The sequence below is a fragment of the Schistocerca piceifrons genome, chromosome 11 (assembly GCF_021461385.2).
Source record: "Schistocerca piceifrons isolate TAMUIC-IGC-003096 chromosome 11, iqSchPice1.1, whole genome shotgun sequence".
NCBI classification, from domain to species: Eukaryota; Metazoa; Arthropoda; class Insecta; order Orthoptera; family Acrididae; genus Schistocerca; species Schistocerca piceifrons.
This window is the reverse complement of record NC_060148.1, coordinates 142,699,991-142,722,342: the sequence shown is the minus strand read 5'-3', so window position 1 is coordinate 142,722,342 and position 22,352 is coordinate 142,699,991. Positions and strand designations below refer to the sequence as shown.

General features: G+C 41.7%; 1 protein-coding gene across 1 annotated transcript in view; it reads left to right on the top strand.

The window, feature by feature from the left end:
• The window catches only part of LOC124720395 (coatomer subunit beta'), a 164,105-nt gene that overhangs the window by 51,386 nt on the left and 90,367 nt on the right, over positions 1–22,352 (top strand). Inside the window, exons 7-8 of the mRNA XM_047245736.1 lie at positions 5,485–5,718; positions 10,919–11,118. Coding sequence (XP_047101692.1) covers positions 5,485–5,718; positions 10,919–11,118 — 434 coding nt within the window. The remainder of the gene's footprint in view (positions 1–5,484; positions 5,719–10,918; positions 11,119–22,352) is intronic.

Below are 22,352 nucleotides of genomic sequence, written 5' to 3'. Positions count from 1 at the left end.
TTTGTTGCAAGATCACTTGTTCCAGGTTATTTTGTTGCTAACGACTCAACACCTTTTGCTTCATACCAGTATGTTTCCTTTTATTTTCCTCCCATGTAAAACACTCACGTGACACTGTCTCCACCACCTGGGATTTGTAAATATTTAACAATCTGCAGAAAATATTGCATTGTTGTTTAGTCAGTTACAACTGCTTTTCTCTGTACTGCATTAATGTTGTATTGTAAGTTGATTTGTTTCTTGTTTAACTGTGAAATGTGTTATATTACATTACTTAAAATTTAAATCTGGTACATTGCTTTTGATTTTTTACATCCATTTGAATGTCTATCTCTATGTCTACACACGGATACTGTGCAAATCACATTTAAGTGCCTGGCAGAGGGTTCATCGAACCACACTCACAATAACTCTGTATTAGTCCAATCTCATTCAGTGTGCAGAAAAACAAACACATATATCTCTCCGTGTGAGCTCTGCTTTCCCTTATTTCATTACGATGATCATTTCTCCCTATATAGGGAGCATTCAGAGGAGAAAGTTGGCGATCGAAATTTCGTGAGAAGATTACGCCTCAACAAAAAAGTCTTTGTTTTAATAATTTGAGTGACACCTTCTCCCCTATTTCGTGACAATGCAAAGTGTGCTGCTTTTTTTGAATTTTCTGGATGTACTCCGTCAGTCCTGTCTGGTAAGTATCCCACACCGTGCAGCAGTAGTCTAAAAGAGGACAGAGAAGCATGGCGTAGGCAGTCTCTTCAGTACGTTTTCTCTGTGTTCCTTCCAATTTAAGTTAATCGTAATTGTAATTGCGAGGTATTTATTTGAATTTACGGCCTTTAGATTTGACATGTTCATCGTGTAACCAAAGTTTAATGGATTCCTTTTAGCACTCATGTGGATGACCTCACACTTTTTGTTATTTAGAGTCAGATGCCAATGTTTGCACCATACAGATGTCTCATCTAAATCGTTTTGCAATTTGTTTTGATCTTCTGATTACTTTATTTGTCAATAAAATACAGCAACATCTGCAAACAACCTAAGATGCCTGCTTAGTTTCTCCTAAATCATTTATGTAGATAAAGAACAGCAAAGGGCCTATAAAACTACCTTGGTTAACGCCAAAAATCGCTTCTGTTTTACTCGATGACTTTCCGTCAGTTACTACGAACTGTGACCTCTCTGACAGGAAATCACAAATCCAGTCATGTAACTGACAGATATTCCGTAAGCACACAATTTCACTACAAGCCGCTTGTGTGGGACTAAGTGTCAAAAGCCTTCCGGAAATCTAGAAATACAGAATCAATTTGAAATGCTCTGTCAGTAGCACTCAACACTTCATGTGAGTAAACAGCTAGTTGTGTTTCACAAGAATGGTGTTTTCTAAATTCGTGTTCACTGTGTGTCAATAGATTGTTCTCTTCGAGATAATGCATAATGTTCAAATACAATATACGTTAAAAAATCCTGCTGCATATTGAAGTTGATTACACAGACCTGTGATTTAGTGGCGTACTCCTTCTGTGCAACTTTCCAATCTTTGGGTACGGATCTTTTGTTGAGCAAATGGGTGTATATGATTGTTAACTATGAAGATTGCATCAACATATTCTGAAAGGAACCTAATTGGTATACAGTCTGGACTGGAAGACTTGCTTGTATTAAGTGATTTAAGTTGCTTCTCTACTCTGAGAATATCTATTTCTATGTTGCTCATGTTTGCAGATGTTCTTGCTTCAAATTCTGGAATATTTACTTCTTTATCTTTGGTGAAGGAATTTTGGAAGGCTGTGTTTAGTAACTCTGCTTTAGCAACTCTGCTTTAGCAGCACTGTCATCAACTGTATTTCCATTGCTCTCGTGCATAGAAGGCATTGATTGTGTCTTGCTGCTAGCATACTTCACATACGACCAGAATCTCTTTGTATTTACTGCCAAATTTTGAGATAAAGTTACGATGTGAAAATTATTATAAGCATCTCGCATTGAAGTCTGTGCTAAATTTCGAGCTTCTGTAAAAGATCGCCAATCTGGGAGATTATGTGTCTGTTTAAACTTGGCTTTTTCTTTTCTCTGTTGTCTCTGCAAGAACATTCTGACCTGTTTTGTGTACCAGGAGGATCAGCTCTGTCATTAAGTTATTTGGTGTAAATCTCTCAATTGCTGGTGCTGCTGATACTGTTTCTTAGAATTCAAGCCACATCTGGTCTAAACTTACATTGTTAAGCTGGAAGGAGTGAAATTCTGTCTCAGGAAGGTGTCAAGTGAACTTCTGTCTGCATTTTTTAATAGGTACATTTTTCATTTACTTTTGGAGGTTTTTGGGGTTACAGTATTCAATCTCACTACAACCACACTGTGTTCACTAGTCCCTGTATCCATTTTGATGCTTGTTATTAGCTCAGGATTATTTGTTGCTAAGAGGTCAAGTCCGTTTTCACAACCTTCTACTATTCGTGTGGGCTCACGAATTAACTGCTCGAACTAATTTTCAGAGAATGCAGTTATCACAGTTTCAGATGATGATTTAGGCATACTTCCAGATTTAAACATGTATTTTTGTCAACATATCGAGGGTAAATTAAAGTCACCACCAACTATAATTGTATGAGTTGGGTACATGTTTGAGATTAAACTCAAGTTTTCTTTGAACCTTTCAGCAGCTGTATCATCTGAATTGGGAGGTCAGTAAAAGGATCCAACCATTATTTTTTTCTGGTTGTGAAGAATGACCTCGGCTCATACAATCTCACAGGAACTATCTACTTCAATTTCGTGACAAGATATGCTACTTCTAGCAGCAACAAACACACCACCACCAACTGTGTTTAGCCTATCATTTTATTTTGGAACACTGTTATGTTTTGTGCAAAAATTTCAGCTGAACTTATCTTCAGCTTTAGCCAGCTTTCAGTGCCTATAACGATTTGAGCATCAGTGCTTTCTATTAGTGCTTGGAACTCTGGTACTTTCCCAACACAGCTATGACAATTTACAACTGTTAGACCGATGGTTCCTGTATCTACATTTTTCCTGTGTTTGGCCTGCACCCTTTGAGACTGAAGCCCTTCTTGTGTTTTCTCGAGACACTCTAACCTAAAAAACCACCCAGTTCACCGCACACATCCCCTGCTACCCGTGTAGCTGTCTCCTGCGTGCATTGGACTCCTGACCTATTCAGCAGAACCCAAAACCCTATGGCGCAAGTCGAGGAATCTGCAGCCTACACGGTCGCAGAACCATCTGAGCCTCTGATTCAGAGTCTCCACTCAGCCCTGTACCAGAGATCCGCATTCAGTCCTGTCGACTATGCCGCAAATTGTGAGCTATGCTTTCATCTCGTAAGCAAGACTGGCAGCTTTTACCATTTCTGTTAGCCACTCGAAACCAAAGACAATCTCTTCTGATCCAAAGCAACACACATCATTGGTACAGACGTGAACCATCACCTGCAGGTGGCTGCACTGTGTGTTCTTCATGGCAACCGGAAGGACCCATTCCACATCTGGAATGACTCCACCCGGTATGCACACGGAGTGCACATTTCTTGGCAGCCGTGTCCCTAAGGGGCCCCATAACATGCCTAACATTGGAGCTTCCAACTACCAATGATCCCACCCTCTCTGATTGCCCGGATCTTGCAGGTTGGTAGGTTTCCTTTGAAACAGGACTGGCGACTGCATCTGGCTGAGTGACAATGTTAACCACAAACAGCACTGGAACCTGTTTGTCAGACTAACCAGAGAGGCCTTACGTGTGGCCCCCTGGGAAGTCTTTTGCCACCTGCCACTCCCCAAAGCGACCTTCCACTTGACCACGGGTGAGGGTCCACCTCAGTATGAGCAGTAACTGGGCTGGCACTTGTGAGGACCAATCAGAGAATTCGAACGTGCTGGACGTGCGTTTAATACCTGCGGCCCACCCACAACAGTGATGTCCATCCACTGCAACTTCAAGCTGTGTAACCGAAGCCATAACAGCCTGGAGCTGAGGGCGAAGTGTCATCAACTCTGCTCACATCCGTGCATTTCAGTCAGTGTCCCGATCCATACTAAAGACCGCGGAACCTACACTACTAAGACAAACGTACTATCGACACATGCTGCGGAACTCTGACAAAACTACAATAACTGTGTCTAATGCATTAGATTAATATGCAGAGATTAAAAAACTGAACTACCAAAGCACTCAGGTGAGACTAAATAATTCGCCCCTGATAAGAAACTTGGTTTATTTTCTGATGCAAACAAAAACATGAGAACTGTGTCTATTAGAAATTAAATTAACATGGAGAAACTCAAGAAATGAAACTATCAGAGCACACAGATGAAATTATATAATTCGCTCCTGATTAGGAATTCATAAAAATCACAAAATCAGTTACTTCCCTGCTGCTGCTTGTGTCTTGACTCAATGCTTCTGCCCGGCTGATTATTCTGCTAATATTGGGCTTCAACTCTGCCCCATAAATTTTCAGCACATTTCCTTAGTTGAGTAAGATATAAGATGTTTCTTTTTTACCAGGTATTTATCTTTCCACAAGCATTTTTATTGTTTATGTATCATAGAGAAATGAACTATTAGTACTTGTACATTTTTGCCTCGAATGATTAAAGTGGCTGTGACCTTGAACGTGATTTGCAGGTTAAAGTGGTTTCTTTAATGGGAATCATAATATTTGATTTAACCTTTGAAAAGAGTGGCAGAATGATACTTTATTCAAAGTAATGGCAAGGCTCAGTGAAGGTCAAATAAGCAAATATGTTTTTAGTTCCAGTGGGGATTAACTCAGAAAAGAGGGGGGACACAGCAAAATACAGTGTTAGATACAGATTAGAAGGAGCATAAGGGGTCACATATCATTGCCTAGACAATTACCTAGACAACCAAGGTCACTTGAAGGTTGAGTTTTGTTTCATGGAAATCCCTATTTGTGATGTCAGATTTGGAAAGAGTGAAGAAAGATTTCAATTAATTTTAATTAATGTGTTTTGTTATTTTGACATTTGCAAATTTGCTGAGTGAGTCCCCTCAGCTCTCATTTCCTGGAATGCCCCTTCCAGTTTATATCTGACACTGTGATTGCAATATGCCTCTTCTGTTCTTAGTTAACCCCTACTAGAACTAAAAACATACTTGCTTATTTGACCTTCACTGAACATTGCCATGATGTTGAATAATATATCATTTTGTACAAAAAAAATTGCCACTTTTTCAAATATTGAATCAAATATTAGATCATGGCCTATAGTAGCAATGTCTGACCATCTTTACCACCTACAACTTTTATCTGTATCTCATCTCTATCCTCACGTATATCAATTGATTAAAATGGTTGAGAGAGAGAGAGAGAGAGAGAGAGAGAGAGAGAGAGAGAGAGAGAGAGATGTACTGACTGCTCCATTAAACATTTTTGACAGTTTCTACAGTGGTCCTATCTGTGGGAGTTACATTTCAAGTCAATGTCTCATTCGGCAGGTACGACGAAGGCAGCATCATGGTGAAAGTGGGACGTGAGGAGCCGGCAGTGTCGATGGATGCCAACGGCGGAAAGATAATCTGGGCGCGCCACTCGGAGGTGCAGCAGGCGAACCTGAAGGCTCTGGGCGAGGGCTCGGAGGTGAAGGACGGCGAGCGTCTGCCGCTGGCTGTCAAGGACCTCGGCTCCTGCGACATCTACCCCCAGACCATCGCCCACAACCCCAATGGCAGGTGCGGCAGTCTGCGTTACCTGATAAGAGAGAGTCGACTGCTTAATTACTTTTTTTAATCTGTAGTGGTCATTCCCAAACTAAAGACTACTAAGTTTTGTGTTGATCTTGAGTAAGATTGTATTGTTGTTGTACTAATTTTTGAATCGTCCTTGCTCTGCGACTGGTAGCAGCAGCTCCAAAGTGTTGGAAAATATGCCTGATATTGAGGTGTGTACGAGCAGATTTATGAAAGTAAAGCCCCTATCACACGATACACCTAAAGTGTACACCTATGCAGCAGCACCGCCTAATCGTACAGACTGGTTCACATTGGCCGATTACCCGATGCACGCACGATAGTCGTGGCATGAACCAAAGCGTGTGCACTAGACAGCAATACCATGAGGATCTCAAAGGAAACTGTGTTTTTTCTTGTAAAGTTCTTAATTGAAATTGAAAATTTCTGAAAAGTTTAGGGTTCCTATTCACTAAGTAATTTTTATTTCTTGTTTTATTAGTTTTTTATTTTTTATTAAGAAATTGTTGTTCTCTTATGTAACTATCATGGAATTATCACTGTTCTCAATTTTGGGAGGGACCATTTGTTCTATGTTAAGACGCTTGGTACCACAAGAATTGTTTATCTAAATTGACTTTTATATAATATTTTGCACATGGAGGATGCAGTTGTTTTTGAAACTATTGCCCTGGCAGCATCTGTAGCCTTTAGGATTAAGGCGTGACGACAGCAAAATGCCAGACATTCTTGGGTTCAACCCTGGCTGGGAAGAACTGATAAAGGCAGTGGTATATATCCCCTATTAATGAAGGAATTGTGGTTTGAAGAGAAACAGGAATTTCGAAACTTTGCAAGAATCGGCGTGGCTTATTTCATTAAACTGCTCTCTATGTAGCAGGAAGGAATTCACTCGAGTGACAGAGTGATGTTGGAGGCATTTTCACCTAGTCTGAAATAAGAAATGGTTTGTTTATTCATTTTGTGATCAGACACTCTTACTCAATGTTGCCAGTTTCTCATTTTTGGATGCTGAAGTAAAGCAAAAGATGCAATCACAGGAAATATTATGTTTCATCAATTGTGGCACTGCATACACAAATCAAAAACCACATGTTGTACAGTGTATGATCAAAAAGTAATGAGAACTTTTGTTTTTCTTAAAAACTTCTTATTTATTTATTCATCATCATCATCATCATCATCATCATCATCAACATCAACTTTGCCACCTTCAGAGTATTCCCCTCAGATGTAATACACTTGTGCCGGCACTTTTTCCAATCTTGGAAGCACTTCTGGAATTTACTTTTTGCTATGGTGTTCAGCTCCTTCAGCGGTTCTGTTTTTATCTCCTCAATGGTGGCAAAAAGACATCTTTTTATGGTTCTCCTCAGCCTCAGGAATAAAAAGTCACAGGGAGCCATATCCAGCAAATACAGTGACTGCAACAGCGACACTTTCACAATTATGGACGGCTGTAGATGCAGCATAGCTCAGTGTATCTGCATTGGACTTCAAACAATTTGTTGCGTCCGTACGACTTTGGATTGCTGCACTGTGCATGGCAAAAGGTGGTCTGACATTATATTAGAAGGTATCCCATGACTTTTGTCACGCTAATGTATATCCATTTGTACTGTGACTTAAGCTGTTGAAGAAATCTAAAAATTTTGTCGTAGTTGTGTTCGTGGTTGTTGTTGACTTGTCATTGTGTCCAGTCTGAACACTGCAGCTCTCCACCTAGTGTATCTACATAACTCCTGAAACCTACCTGTAAACATGCATACATACATACCGTGCAAACCACGACAAAGTGCATGGCAGACAGTACCACATATAAGAGTTGTTTACCAATCTATTCGCAGATGGGGGAAGATCGATTACTTGGATGCCTCCGTGAGTGCTGTCACTATTTTAACTCAAACCGGGTTATGTAGTCAAGCTGTTGTCTCCTCCTACAATTTTCAATTCACCCCTCTTTCCCCCCACTTCCCTCCACTACCAGAACTAAGTATTCTGTGTTGCTTCAGGGTGTGTTCTAACTTCTTTTTGTCATGTTGTGCAATAAATTGCCGAAGTCTTACTTATGTACAAGGCTAGACTACTGACAAATACTTTCAGAGAAGATTTTGTAACATTCAAATTTATATTCCAACAATCAAAAATCCAGGACAGAATAATGACAATATTATGAAAAAGATTTGCTGTTCACCTTATAGCAGAGATATTGAGTCACAGAAAGGCACAAAAAAAGACTTTTAAACAAGTTAGCTTTTGGCCAAAAGGCCATCTCCTTAATTGTGCGTGCGCGCGTGCGCACACACACACACACACACACACACACACACACACACACACACACACAGAGCCTCTAGCTGCCAAGGCCAGACTGGCCTCGGCAACTGGAAATGGTGGTCATTTGTGTGTGTGTGTGTGTGTGTGTGTGTGTGTGTGTGTGTGTGTGTGTGTGTACGTCGTCTAATTTGGAAGAAGGCATTTTGGCGGAAAGCTTATTTCTTTCACAATCTTTTTGTTGTGCCTATTTGCAACTCGGCATGTCCGCTATATAGTGAGTAGCAGTCTATTCTTTTTGTAATATTGTCAGATTATATTCCATGTTAACAGATATATCTTTTTCAGAAAAGTTTTGTTGCTGTTGCCAGTCAGCATTTTACAACCTCATTATTTCTGCTAACACCAGTTATTTTGCTACCCAAATAGCAAAATTTATGTACCACTCTCATTTCTTAGTGTCACATGACTTAGACTACAGTCCATCACCACTTGCTCAACCCCCACCCCCTCCCCTCCCCTCCTTGCCCCCTTGTTCAGTCTACAGTCCTTTGGTGCCTCAGGCAGGATTACAATGTCATTTCTCCTTTGTGGACTTTACTTACTTACGTAAATTTTGCCTTGGTTTGCTTTACTCCATGCTTAATGTATAGCCTGAATAACAAATACCACTGTAACATACAACAAAAGGTAGCTGAAGTGAGCTGAGTACTTTTTATATCTGTACACAAGCATCCGATGAGCTGCCTTCCTTAACAGCAATTGAGGCAGTGATTTCCATATAGTTTAAAGCATTGGCAGCTGTTGTGGAACATTCATAAAATTGAAATCTGTATATCTAATTTGTACCTACTATTTCCAGTAATCTGCTTGACATGTGCTAATTTGTCTGCTCTACATAGACTTCTATTTCTGTTGCCAAGTTAATTATTCCCAAATATCGTAACACGGGATTCACTGACCTGCCCCTTTCATTCAGTCTGTATTTATCCTCCCCCCTTGCTTTGACTAAAGTTTCTGAGAGACTTTTCTTCTTTCCTGTATCGGTTTCGGATCTCCTCATTTCATAATGTGTGCGACAACTTCATTAGGATTTTGAATGGTTCCAGGTTTTTTCAACATGACAGTTGCGAAAAAACTCTGTTGTGCCAGCAGGTTCTTTTGGGAAGTCGTTGACAGGGGTGACACTGAGTGTAGTTGTTGAAAATTGCTGTGGACCTGGCAGAGAAAGCATTTTGGGTGCTATAATTTGCCCATTGTCTGTCAGTAGTGAGCTTGCAGAGAGCTGTGACAGTTTACATCAGCATAAGAAAAAGGTTCAAGGAATTCGCACAGGTCGGTTGTTTGCACACTGCAAAATGCTAGTCGACTGGTCTTGTCGGACACTAGACTGTGTGAGAGGCGTGATGTGGTGTTGGCAGGTTCCACGAATCTATCTGTTGAGCTAGTGCAGAACTGAACATCCCTGAGCTGAGCTGAGGGTGTGGAAAGTCCTTTGTAAGTGTTGAAGAGTGAAGCCACACAAATTGCAGCTCTTGCAGTCCATAAACTGTGACAACAATTTTTAATCTGCCAGGAAGTTCCATATCAACGCACACTCCGCTGCAGAGTGAAAATCTCATTCTGGAAACATTCCCTATGCTGTGGCTAAACCATGTCTCCGCAATATCCTTTCTTTCAGGAGCGCTAGTCCTGCACGGTTCGCAGGAGAGCTTCTGTGAAGTTTTGAAGGTAGGAGACGAGGTACTGGCGGAAGTAAAGCTGTGAGGACGGGGCGTGAGTTGTGCTTGGGTAGCTCAGTCGGTAGAGCGCTTGCCCGCGAAAGGCAAAGGTCTTGAGTTCGAGTCTCGGTCCGGCACACAGTTTTAATCTGCCAAGAAGTTTCATATCAGCGCACACTCCACTGCAGAGTGAAAATCTCATTCTGGAAACTATTTGCTCTATCTGCAGTTCTGCATCAATACGCAGGACCATCTCGAAAGTGACTTAGAGGGTAAATTAATCTTCAGTGATGAATCCATTTTTTATCTTTCTAGAAAATTCAGCTGACACAACACCTACATGTCGGGAATGGAGAGTCCGTACACAACTGTCAAACCTGTCAGAGATTTTGAGAAAGTTAATGTGTTTTGTCACGTACAACAACAGTCTGTGGACCCGTCCTCTTGCCGAGAGAAGTGAACAGTATCACTTATTTCGGCATACTGTAATTGTGGCTCACGCCACCACTCGCAATAGATAGTAGAGATTTTACCTCCGAAGTACGTGGCGCCCCTCCACATTTCTACAGTCCCGCACGAGATCACCCGAAAGAGACATTTGCCACGTCGCCAGATAGGTCGGATCACAGTCTCTCACCTGGCGCTCCTCGAGTGGCCGCCACAGTTGCCGGATTTGACACTTTGTGATTTTTTCCACTTGTGGGGTTACATTGTGGATAGCATTTGTTTCGCCTGTGCTACGGAACCTCAAAGATTTGCACCACTTCATTGCAGCAGCTGCTCTTACCGTCACTCTCGACGTGCTGGATCGGACTATCCTTTAGACGTATACCCTGTCACAAAGGGTGAACACAAAGAACATTTATAAATATTAAAAAAAAATCATGGAGAGTTTGTATTTCACGTTCCGTATAATTTGTTACGTTGTTCGTAGCCATTTGGGTGTACCGATATTCGGAAATATTTGCGATCTTTATTACCTCGTGTATAGTTTCTGCCCACTCTGTTTCTCTACCACACATTGTGTACTTAAGATTAATTCTGTACCAACATTTGATTCTGACAGTGTCGTTTAATGTACTCGTGAGCAGTTTTCCCTGACAGTCTATCGGCAGAGCATTTGTCACTCGATCCCCGCTAACTCCGGCCAGTGACACAGTAGTGACCGTCGACTGCTTCCTCCGCAGGTTCGTGGTGGTGTGTGGCGACGGCGAGTACATCATCTACACGTCGATGGCGCTCCGCAACAAGGCGTACGGCTCTGCACAGGAGTTCGTGTGGGCCCAGGACTCGTCGGAGTATGCAACCCGTGAAGGCAGCTCCACTGTGAAAGTGTTCAAAAACTTCAAGGAGCGCAAGGCTTTTAAGCCTGAGTTTGGAGCCGAAGGTAATTGTTTCTTTGTGCTCGGTGCTGTAACCACAGTTTGTTATTCAGTATGGTCAGTAAAGCCTCTGATTCAGTGTAGTCAACTGCCAGTTGTCATTTGTGCTCCCAATCGCCCATTTTATTTGACTGCAGTGTATAACAAGATGGTACAGTACGTAGAACACTGCCGTATTCACCCTGCTGCAAGACAAGGTTTGTTTTTCCTAAACTCCGCATTCAAACGTTACAGGATTGTCTTACATTCACAGGTACTGGTCTGTGTTTTTATGTCGTGTAACGGCTTAATGAATAAAAAAATAGGAGTGCGGGTTAGCTACTACAAACAGCATAGTGAACGCATTATTGTGGCCAAGATAGACACAAAGCCCATGCCTACTACAGTAGTACAAGTTTATATGCCAACTAGCTCTGCAGATGATGAAGAAATTGATGAAATGTATGACGAGATAAAAGAAATTATTCAGGTAGTGAAGGGAGACGAAAATTTAATAGTCATGGGTGACTGGAATTCGTCAGTAGGAAAAGGGAGAGAAGGAAACATAGTAGGTGAATATGGATTGGGGGGAAGAAATGAAAGAGGAAGCCGCCTTGTAGAATTTTGCACAGAGCGTAACTTAATCATAGCTAACACTTGGTTCAAGAATCATGAAAGAAGGTTGTATACCTGGAAGAATCCTGAAGATACTAAAAGGTATCAGATAGATTACATAATGGTAAGACAGAGATTTAGGAACCAGGTTTTAAATTGTAAGACATTTCCAGGGGCAGATGTGGATTCTGACCACAATCTATTGGTTATGAACTGCAGATTAAAACTGAAGAAACTGCAAAAAGGTGGGAATTTAAGGAGATGGGACCTGGATAAACTGAAAGAATCAGAGGTTGTAGAGAGTTTCAGGGAGAGCATAAGGGAACAATTGACAGGAATGGGGGAAAGAAATACAGTAGAAGAAGAATGGGTAGCTCTGAGGGATGAAGTAGTGAAGGCAGCAGAGGATCAAGTAGGTAAAAAGACGAGGGCTAATAGAAATCCCTGGGTAACAGAAGAAATATTGAATTTAATTGATGAAAGGAGAAAATATAAAAATGCAGTAAATGAAGCAGGCAAAAAGGAATACAAACGTCTCAAAAATGAGATCGACAGGAAGTGCAAAATGGCTAAGCAGGGATGGCTAGAGGACAAATGTAAGGATGTAGAGGCTTGTCTCACTAGGGGTCAGATAGATACTGCCTACAGGAAAATTAAAGAGACCTTTGGAGAGAAGAGAACCACATGTATGAATATCAAGAGCTCAGATGGCAACCCAGTTCTAAGCAAAGAAGGGAAGGCAGAAATGTGGAAGGAGTATACAGAGGGTTTATACAAGGGCGATGTACTTGAGGACAATATTATGGAAATGGAAGAGGATGTAGATGAAGATGAAATGGGAGATAGGATACTGCGTGAAGAGTTTGGCAGAGCACTGAAAGACCTGAGTCGAAACAATTCCATTAGAACTACTGACAGCCTTGGGAGAGCCAGTCATGACAAAACTCTACCATCTGGTGAGCAAGATGTATGAGACAGGCGAAATACCCACAGACTTCAAGAAGAATATAATAATTCCAATCCCAAAGAAAGCAGGTGTTGACAGATGTGAAAATTACCGAACTATCAGTTTAATAAGTCACAGCTGCAAAACACTAACGCGAATTCTTTACAGACGAATGGAAAAACTGGTAGGAGCGGACCTTGGGGAAGATCAGTTTGGATTCCGTAGAAATGTTGGAACACGTGAGGCAATACTAACCTTACGACTTATCTTAGAAGAAAGATTAAGAAAAGGCAAACCTACGTTTCTAGCATTTGTAGACTTAGAGAAAGCTTTTGACAATGTTAACTGGAATACTCTCTTTCAAATTCTTAAGGTGGCAGGGGTAAAATACAAGGAGCGAAAGGCTATTTACAATTTGTACAGAAAGCAGATGGCAGTTATGAGTCGAGGGTCATGAAAGGGAAGCAGTGGTTGGGAAGGGAGTGAGACAGGGTTGTAGCCTCTCCCCGATGTTATTCAATCTGTATATTGAGCAAGCAGTAAAGGAAACAAAAGAAAAATTCGGAGTAGGTATTAAAATTCATGGAGAAGAAGTAAAAACTTTGAGGTTCGCCGATGACATTGTAATTCTGTCAGAGACAGCAAAGGACTTGGAAGAGCAGTTGAACGGAATGGACAGTGTCTTGAAAGGAGGATATAAGATGAACATCAACAAAAGCAAAACGAGGATAATGGAATGTATTCAAATTAAATCGGGGGATGCTGAGGGAATTAGATTAGGAAATGAGACACTTAAAGTAGTAAAGGAGTTTTGCTATTTACGGAGTAAAATAACTAATGATGGTCGAAGTAGAGAGGATATAAAATGTAGACTGGCAATGGCAAGAGAAATTTGTTAACATCGAGTATAGATTTAAGTGTCAGGAAGTCGTTTCTGAAAGTATTTGTATGGAGTGTAGCCATGTATGGAAGTGAAACATGGACGATAAATAGTTTGGACAAGAAGAGAATAGAAGCTTTCGAAATGTGGTGCTACAGAAGAATGCTAAAGACAAGCTGGGTAGATCACGTAACTAACGAGGAGGTATTGAATAGGATTGGGGAGAAGAGGAGTTTGTGGCACAACTTGACTAGAAGAAGGGATCGGTTGGTAGGACATGTTTTGAGGCATCAAGGGATCACAAATTTAGCATTGGAGGGCAGCGTGGAGGGTAAAAATCGTAGAGGGGGACTAAGAGATCAATACACTAAGCAGATTCAGAGTGATGTAGGTTGCAGTAGGTACTGGGAGATGAAGAAGCTAGCACAGGATAGAGTAGCATGGAGAGCTGCATCAAACCAGTCTCAGGGCTGAAGACCACCACAACAACAACAACAACGGCTTAATATGGAGGTTGTCTTACATTTGCGGGTGAAGCTTTGGTATATGAAGTCATACGCAGATTTAATTTGACAATTTCATTAGGGTGGGACAGAGTGTAGTGGCACCACTTTTACCGAATGTGGAGGCAGTAGTGGCGAGCGTGCAGCAAATTTAGCCGTGCTGCCGACTGCGGGAATGCTTCTTGCATATCGTGCTCTTTATGAATGTGTACCGTGCATAAAATGGAGTTCTCTTCAATTCAAATAAACTGACTTACTTAAGAAATAGACAAATACTCAGCAGTAGCACACATTTACACAGAGACAAATTTATTCTCACGTAAATTTGTTTGGCCAGAACACCTTAATTGCAGCATAATAAGTGAAACACAAGGTTCAACAATACGCTGCTTATTAGCACTATTGATTTTTGATGTTATCAACAATTGATGTAGTGTACTGTTAGCCTGAAGTGATCAGATTTCTGCTGATGTAGAACTAAACAGCCCAGACGATGACATTGTTGTTATTGTTCTGTTTTATTAACGCTGTAAGAACAAGAAATTGTAGCAATTGATAACGGATGTAATCATAACCGTGACCCTGTTGAGAAACATAAACTTAAAAGTTTACAACTGTCAATTGGTTCATGCAGACAGCACAATACTAGTTTTGAGTTAATGGTTATTCGTGATGCAGAGGTGACAAACAACCAGAGAAAATGCGCCTGGCGACTCTTAGGACAGACACTTGGTACATTATTTTGAGCACGTGATGATTTACACCTTCTAGAAATTTTTGGAAAATGGTGGTTTGCACATAGTTGTATTGTTACTTTATTAAATAACCATATTCTGTCAGGAACGAACGATCCTCAGGCATCTATATGCCAGGAAAAAGACAAAAAGCTAGCCACATTTAATAATCACAAAAACAATATACTTCTCAGCATTCTTGAACTGTTGTGCGCTTACAGTATGAACCATTAATCCAATGGATGACAAATCCCATCTATTTCCAAGTATCATACCATAAATAATATATTAATTTCAACTGTAATACTGCACTTCATACAGCGCGCAATACATAATGGGGCAAAACATGTGTCAAGACTGAAGCGGCATGCATTTTTATTATACCAACAGAAAGACAGAAGACATCATTTTGTAAAAACCAAATAAAATTTGAATTTAACTTATGGCTGTGATGCATTACATCATAAAATAAAATAAAACGTGCAAAGGACTAAATGTAGTATCATGTCGAACCCTATCAACATTTGTAAATAGCTTATAAAGTTGTTTTTATTTTTATAACTTAAGAGATGCCTGATAATGTGAGAATTGAAGACTGTTTATTCTTTGGTATCATACTACTGTAACAACATTCTCAAACACTGTAAATATTTTAAGATTAGAAACTACTGAACAAATATGTTAAGTTTTAACTGGAACGATGAGTTAACAGTGTATGTATCGTAATTCTGCTGCAAGTGCACCACTCATATTGTTTTCTTATATTATAAAACAATGGAAAATCCAGGATGGAATGTAACAATATTATGAGAAGGAAAGACGCTACCCATCATAAAGTGGAGATTCTGGGTCGCAGATAGGTACAACAAAAAGATTTTCACAGTTAAAGCTTTTGGCCAATGACCTTTGTCAACAACAACACACACACACACACACACACACACACACACACACACACACACGCGCGCGCGCCTGCTGTCAGGGCCACCCTGTTGCTGAACACGCTGCCAAAAATGATATCCCTCCCACCGACACCAGCTTTTCTGAATTGTGCAGATGGGAACTTAACCTGCAATACATCCTACATTCCCGTAAACCTCCTGGCCTCAACCTTCGTTAGTCGTTATCCTCACCCATCCAGCCCCTTCACGTTTTATAGATGGTTTTAAAAAGTCGATCCCTCCTCTCCCCATGTGAGTTACCAAACATTTTGTCATCTCAAACGATAGTGGACGAGACTTTTTGGTGGGAAGAGGAAATGGGTATAATAATTTACAAATTAACCAGCTACAAAGGATAATACAGTTGTTGACAGTTAGTTTTGTTAATTAAGAAAATGTGCCAGCATTTGTCTATCTTGTTTCGTCAAAGAAAGATAAATTTTGATTCTCTGTACATAAATAAATAAAGGAAGGACTCGTGATCCAAATTCCTGAGTGGTAGGCCAATATTTTTTATTTTTTTTACTTTTTATTTATTTATTTATTTATTTTTTTTGAGTCATGCATGCGATTTGAACCCTCAACGACACCCATGTCACCACCAGCGCACAGAATAATTAAATGCCGAAGGGCTCTTTTATTTGACAATACTCCTCGCACACTGTCACTTTGTGGACAAGTTTTCTTTCTAATCCTGAAGTTAGATTCTGCACAACAGAATCCGTGTAGTTTGAAAAAGTTGGTATTTCTTCATATTGTTCTTAACTGTGTAGTAGTTGCTGCCTGATAGTACATTTATCCCTGTCATCAGGGAGATACTTACTGGGAGCACCTAGCATCTCTTCGAAACTTGAATTCGACTCTGCTCCGCTTCCGTAGTTTGCAAACTGTCCTCTCGCTTGACTTGAGTATTTTGACTGTACATCCTGTCGCCTGCTTCATCGGCGCAATAAATGTTTTCTCTTCCTCACTGTCCCCAAATTTAATCACGTAAATTGCAGATTGAGTGTGAGAGTACCTAGTCACGTGACCGAGTTAGTTAATGTTGTTGTCGCTTTGCCTCGCTGAATAATAGGAGGCAGTGCAGACCGTTTTGTTCTCTTTCTGAGTAGCAGAAACACCATACTTTCCTCCTTTGACAGAGCTGACTTTCGCACTGTTAAAAAAAATTTTGTTGATTATAGATTTTTTTTTTTGTCCACACTGCCTGAAAAGCAAGTGAAGCACCGAGAAAGGGAGAAGGAGATGAAATGAAACACGGGCTGGAGTGTATGTGACATTGCAGTAATTACAAACTCCAGTCAAATTTAGAAAGGACTTTGCGGGTTGACACTGTACTCTCTTCGGTCAGGATGTACACACTGGTCAGGTAGGGAAAGGTGTCGCAACTTGTCCTGCCCTTTTCCGAGTCGAACTGCCCCTCGACTTTCGTGACAGGCTTGCTATATACCGGATACCGGCACTTGGACAGAGTTGATGTCGGGGCTGGTCCCACGTATGTTCTATTGAGGACAGATCTTGGAATCTTGCTGGCCACGTACACTTTTCACAGGGATACGTGACAAGAGTGAACGAGTGTTGTCCTGTTGAAAAATGGCACTGCAATACTCTCACAAGAAAGGCAGCGTGTGAGGATGCCCGACGTCCTCGGTGTACTGTAGTGCAGTGAGAGTTCCCTCGATCACTACCGGTCGTGACCTAAAGTCGTACCCGACGGCTCCCCTCACCGAGACACCGCAGTAATACTGTCTCGTCTCTCCAAAATATTGGAAGAGTGGGGCCACTCCCCAGGTCACTGCCAAACTGACGGTGGTCATTTGGGGTAGTTCAGAACTGCCAAACACAATGTGACGCCATTCGTCGGCAGTGTGTGCTTCCCGGTCACGGAAGCACTCCGAACACAGCGGTTTGTGTCGTGGTGTCGACGCCAGCCTACGCACGAGACAGTATTTCTGCAGTCCGACTGCTGCCAGTATCTGGCTGACGGTGTGGGACGACAAAATGTTGCACTGAGTCCGTTACTCATTCTCAGCTAGCAGGCACAGATTTGGAGGTGGTACGCTGTACGCATTACACAGTACAGTTATAGTCTCTTGTTGTGGTCGGACACGATTTTTGACGCTGAGTACGGCTGCCCTCACATTTGCGCGAGTCCAATATCGGTGACTGTCGTCTGTGTCTTTTAACTGTTCCCCTTGTTCGCTGTTCGTCTTAGTCCCTTCACTGCATGTGTTCCTGTTTTTATGCGTTTGGGCGCTGATGACCTCGCTGTTTAGCGCCCGTAAACCTCACACACACACACACACACACACACACACACACACACTCGGTGACTATCCCACCCGAATGCCCTGTGAATGTAGATATTGCAAGACTGGACCATCTAATTAAACGGAGATCCACAATGAGGCCCCTTTCAAATTTTGTCAGGTCCTTATTACAACATCTCACATGATCACTGGGCAGCTCTGTGTCGTTCAGTGATAGCACACCTGATGCTACTCACACCTCTTGTATACCCTAAGCTTATATGTAACTGTATTTTAATTATGCCAGTTTGCAACTTAACATTTCATCTTTACAGTAAGTAGCAATTTATCTTTTCCCACATTGTTTATATTCCAACCTGGAGATTTCGTTGTTTGATTTATCCCGCTTCTAACTTGTGTACCGAATTTGACTAGAAGTTTTGTATGTGTTTCTGAGCTATATTGACCCCCAGCCCCCAACACATACTGTTTTACTATTTTGCACTGGGTATTATCAGAAGGGCTACGTTATGTCACGTAGTTCGGTGCTGAAGGATGAAAGTTAGGTTATAAGATACCACCTGTCTTACAATATTAGGGTATACAAAACTACAAAGTGGGTGGGGCTGAACAAATCATTAAAGAGATCATTAGAGAGCTACAAATGAAAGTGTGGTTTTTAATCACCAAATCAAAATAAGTAATGAATGCTGTATGGCTCTTTTTTTTCCTCAGTACTCTTAAGAAGTTAAAGAATAGAAAAAATGTCATCCAGACATTTCAAAACAGCAACAAATATTTACTTTGGGGAAAATTTATATGTGTGAACTTGATCATCAATATTTGGAGGGCAGCACATACTGACGGATTACTTTGTTGCGTTTTGTTTTGTTTTCGAATAGCAAAAGCACCACACTTTTTCACTGTTATAAATAGTTTTTTTTTAGTAAAGTTTTTTTTTTATTAAAGTTTCATCTACACTCCTGGAAATGGAAAAAAGAACACATTGACACCGGTGTGTCAGACCCACCATACTTGCTCCGGACACTGCGAGAGGGCTGTACAAGCAATGATCACACGCACGGCACAGCGGACACACCAGGAACCGCGGTGTTGGCCGTCGAATGGCGCTAGCTGCGCAGCATTTGTGCACCGCCGCCGTCAGTGTCAGCCAGTTTGCCATGGCATACGGAGCTCCATCGCAGTCTTTAACACTGGTAGCATGCCGCGACAGCGTGGACGTGAACCGTATGTTCAGTTGACGGACTTTGAGCGAGGGCGTATAGTGGGCAAGCGGGAGGCCGGGTGGACGTACCGCCGAATTGCTCAACACGTGGGGCGTGAGGTCTCCACAGTACATTGATGTTGTCGCCAGTGGTCGGCGGAAGGTGCACGTGCCCGTCGACCTGGGACCGGACCGCAGCGACGCACGGATGCACGCCAAGACTGTAGGATCCTACGCAGTGCCGTAGGGGACCGCACCGCCACTTCCCAGCAAATTAGGGACACTGTTGCTCCTGGGGTATCGGCGAGGACCATTCGCAACCGTCTCCATGAAGCTGGGCTACGGTCCTGCACACCGTTAGGCCGTCTCCCGCTCACGCCCCAACATCGTGCAGCCCGCCTCCAGTGGTGTGGCGACAGGCGTGAATGGAGGGACGAATGGAGACGTGTCGTCTTCAGCGATGAGAGCCGCTTCTGCCTTGGTGCCAATGATGGTCGTATGCGTGTTTGGCGCCGTGCAGGTGAGCGCCACAATAGGACTGCATACGACCGAGGCACTCAGTGCCAACACCCGGCATCATGGTGTGGGGAGCGATCTCCTACACTGCCCGTACACCACTGGTGATCGTCGAGGGGACACTGAATAGTGCACGGTACATCCAAACCGTCATCGAACCCATCGTTCTACCATTCCTAGACCGGCAAGGGAACTTGCTGTTCCAACAGGACAATGCACGTCCGCATGTATCCCGTGCCACCCAACGTGCTCTAGAAGGTGTAAGTCAACTACCCTGGCCAGCAAGACCTCCGGATCTGTCCCCCATTGAGCATGTTTGGGACTAGATGAAGCGTCGTCTCACGCGGTCTGCACGTCCAGCACGAACGCTGGTCCAACTGAGGCGCCAGGTTGAAATGGCATGGCAAGCCATTCCACAGGACTACATCCAGCATCTCTACGATCGTCTCCATGGGAGAATAGCAGCCTGCATTGCTGGGAAAGGTGGATATACACTGTACTAGTGCCGACATTGTGCATGCTCTGTTGCCTGTGTCTATGTGCCTGTGGTTCTGTCAGTGTGATCATGTGATGTATCTGACCCCAGGAATGTGTCAATAAAGTTTCCCCTTCCTGGGACAATGAATTCACGGTGTTCTTATTTCAATTTCCAGGAGTGTATATGTGGTCTTTTGTATGAACAGTGTGGGCTTTTTCTTTTTCCAGGTATTATAAAACCTCAATCTTCTGCTTTCAGAGATTTGACTTTTTTGAGGAAAAATTGTCATACAAAAATATTCATGTCATTCTGTAATTCTTGCACTGTCATGAAATCAAATCAAACAAAATGTGATGATGACAAGAAGGGCAAAAAAATGATAAAGACAGATAAACACAAAATCCAACATCACCACTAGTATTTATGTACTGCATTCATAGCAATTATAAGTACCACCTCTGTACCTCTTGCATCTAGTGATAGCTTGCTTCACCAGCTATAGATTCTGTTTGTTGTGAGGGGCAGCAATAAATTGTAGTAAAATGAATGTGGTGCCTTTTAGGTGCTGTGGGAAGTACATATACCACCAAATGACATCATTTAAAAGGCCATTGGGAAGTATGCTTGCCACCAAAGTAATTTGCTTGTGGGGTATGAAAGTGTACTTACCACAAAAGAAATTGTTTACTGCACTCATGAGAATATGTCATATCACCTGTGGATGTGCCTCACATCTTGTAGAACACTGTACCAGGTCTATATAAGTGGCTACAGTGTCGGTTTGTGATTGTCGTGAGACCACCACTGTTGTAATTTTTGAAGTAAGAATGCATTGCTTTGTTTCTACAGCATATAACGGTGTGAGTTGCTGCACATTGATATACTGCTGGAGCAAAGAGAGATCACGAAATTTTTAAATTTGGTGCATAGCAAGTGAGTTCCTACAGACATCTAACATCATCAAGGGAGTTAAAGGATTTTGTAGTGGCCACCCATAGCAACTCGCAAAAGGGCAGTGGGAAGAATACTTATAACCATAGTTTTTGGTCCTAAATCGCAAAAAGTAAAATTAAATATAGTCAGCTGATTACAATTCTGATTTAGGGATCGTTCAATAACGCATTAGGAAATCAAAGAGAGCACTTGTAGTGCTGAAACAGTTTGCTGGTAGTAAGTGCCATCTCCTGCTGGGGCAGGTAAGTTGCAGCTGTGTCCATCACGTGATTTCTTTGTCCCAGTTCATTGACGCAACAAGCTCGTGATTATTTTGCAACACCGAAAAAAGAAGACTTTCGAGCAGGATCAAAACTTCTGTTTCAGTGGTTTAACACTGAAACAGATTAAAGCTGAGTTGGATGAAGTTCACAGCACATCAGAACTGTTCACAATTTGGTAAAAGAGTTTAAGTGTGGCAGTCCACTGTAGTGGTTAATAAAAAAGAAAAGAGAGAAGAAAAGAAAAGAAAAGGTTGAAAAGGTGGGAAGAAATGGTGAATAAAAAGGGGGTTTTAAAATCGTAAATGACTGTGAAAAAGGGAAAGAATGATATGCAAATCGGACTTCGTATTACAGAAAAGCTATCGGACTTCGTGATTCGGAAAAGCTATTGTTGGGGTTGTCTTTGTGGCGTTTTTGAGTAAAAGTTAAACCAATTTCCACTACAAAAATTATTGAAAAAGAACAGAGAATAACAAAATGTAACTGACGGGGGGAAATGGCATAGATAAGAGTTCATCCTTTACCATGTTAACATGTCTTCTTTCGTGTGGCGTCCAGGTCTTCAAAAATCTCCTATTTCATTTCTGCGTGAGAAGTCTGCTCCAAAATCTTGCAATTTATACAAATTAAAATCATCTTGATACTGAATGCAATTTAATTTACTTTGCTACTTCCATCCTCCGAATTTCATAACAACTTCCATAATATGTCTACAAATTAAAATCAGATCAAGACTAGCAAATAAGTTTTTTTACGTCTGCATTAAGCTTCCGCTCTGGAGAGACAATAAAGTAACGGATAGAAAAACAAAAAAGAGTTACAATTTTAGTATTTTCTCTGCCGTCGAGCGCCCATACCGCTGCGACGGTATAATTTTTAACTGAGGGAACGAGTGTAGCGCGGCGAAATTCAAAGTCCCGCTACACCACTCACAAAATATGAACAGAGTTCTCAAG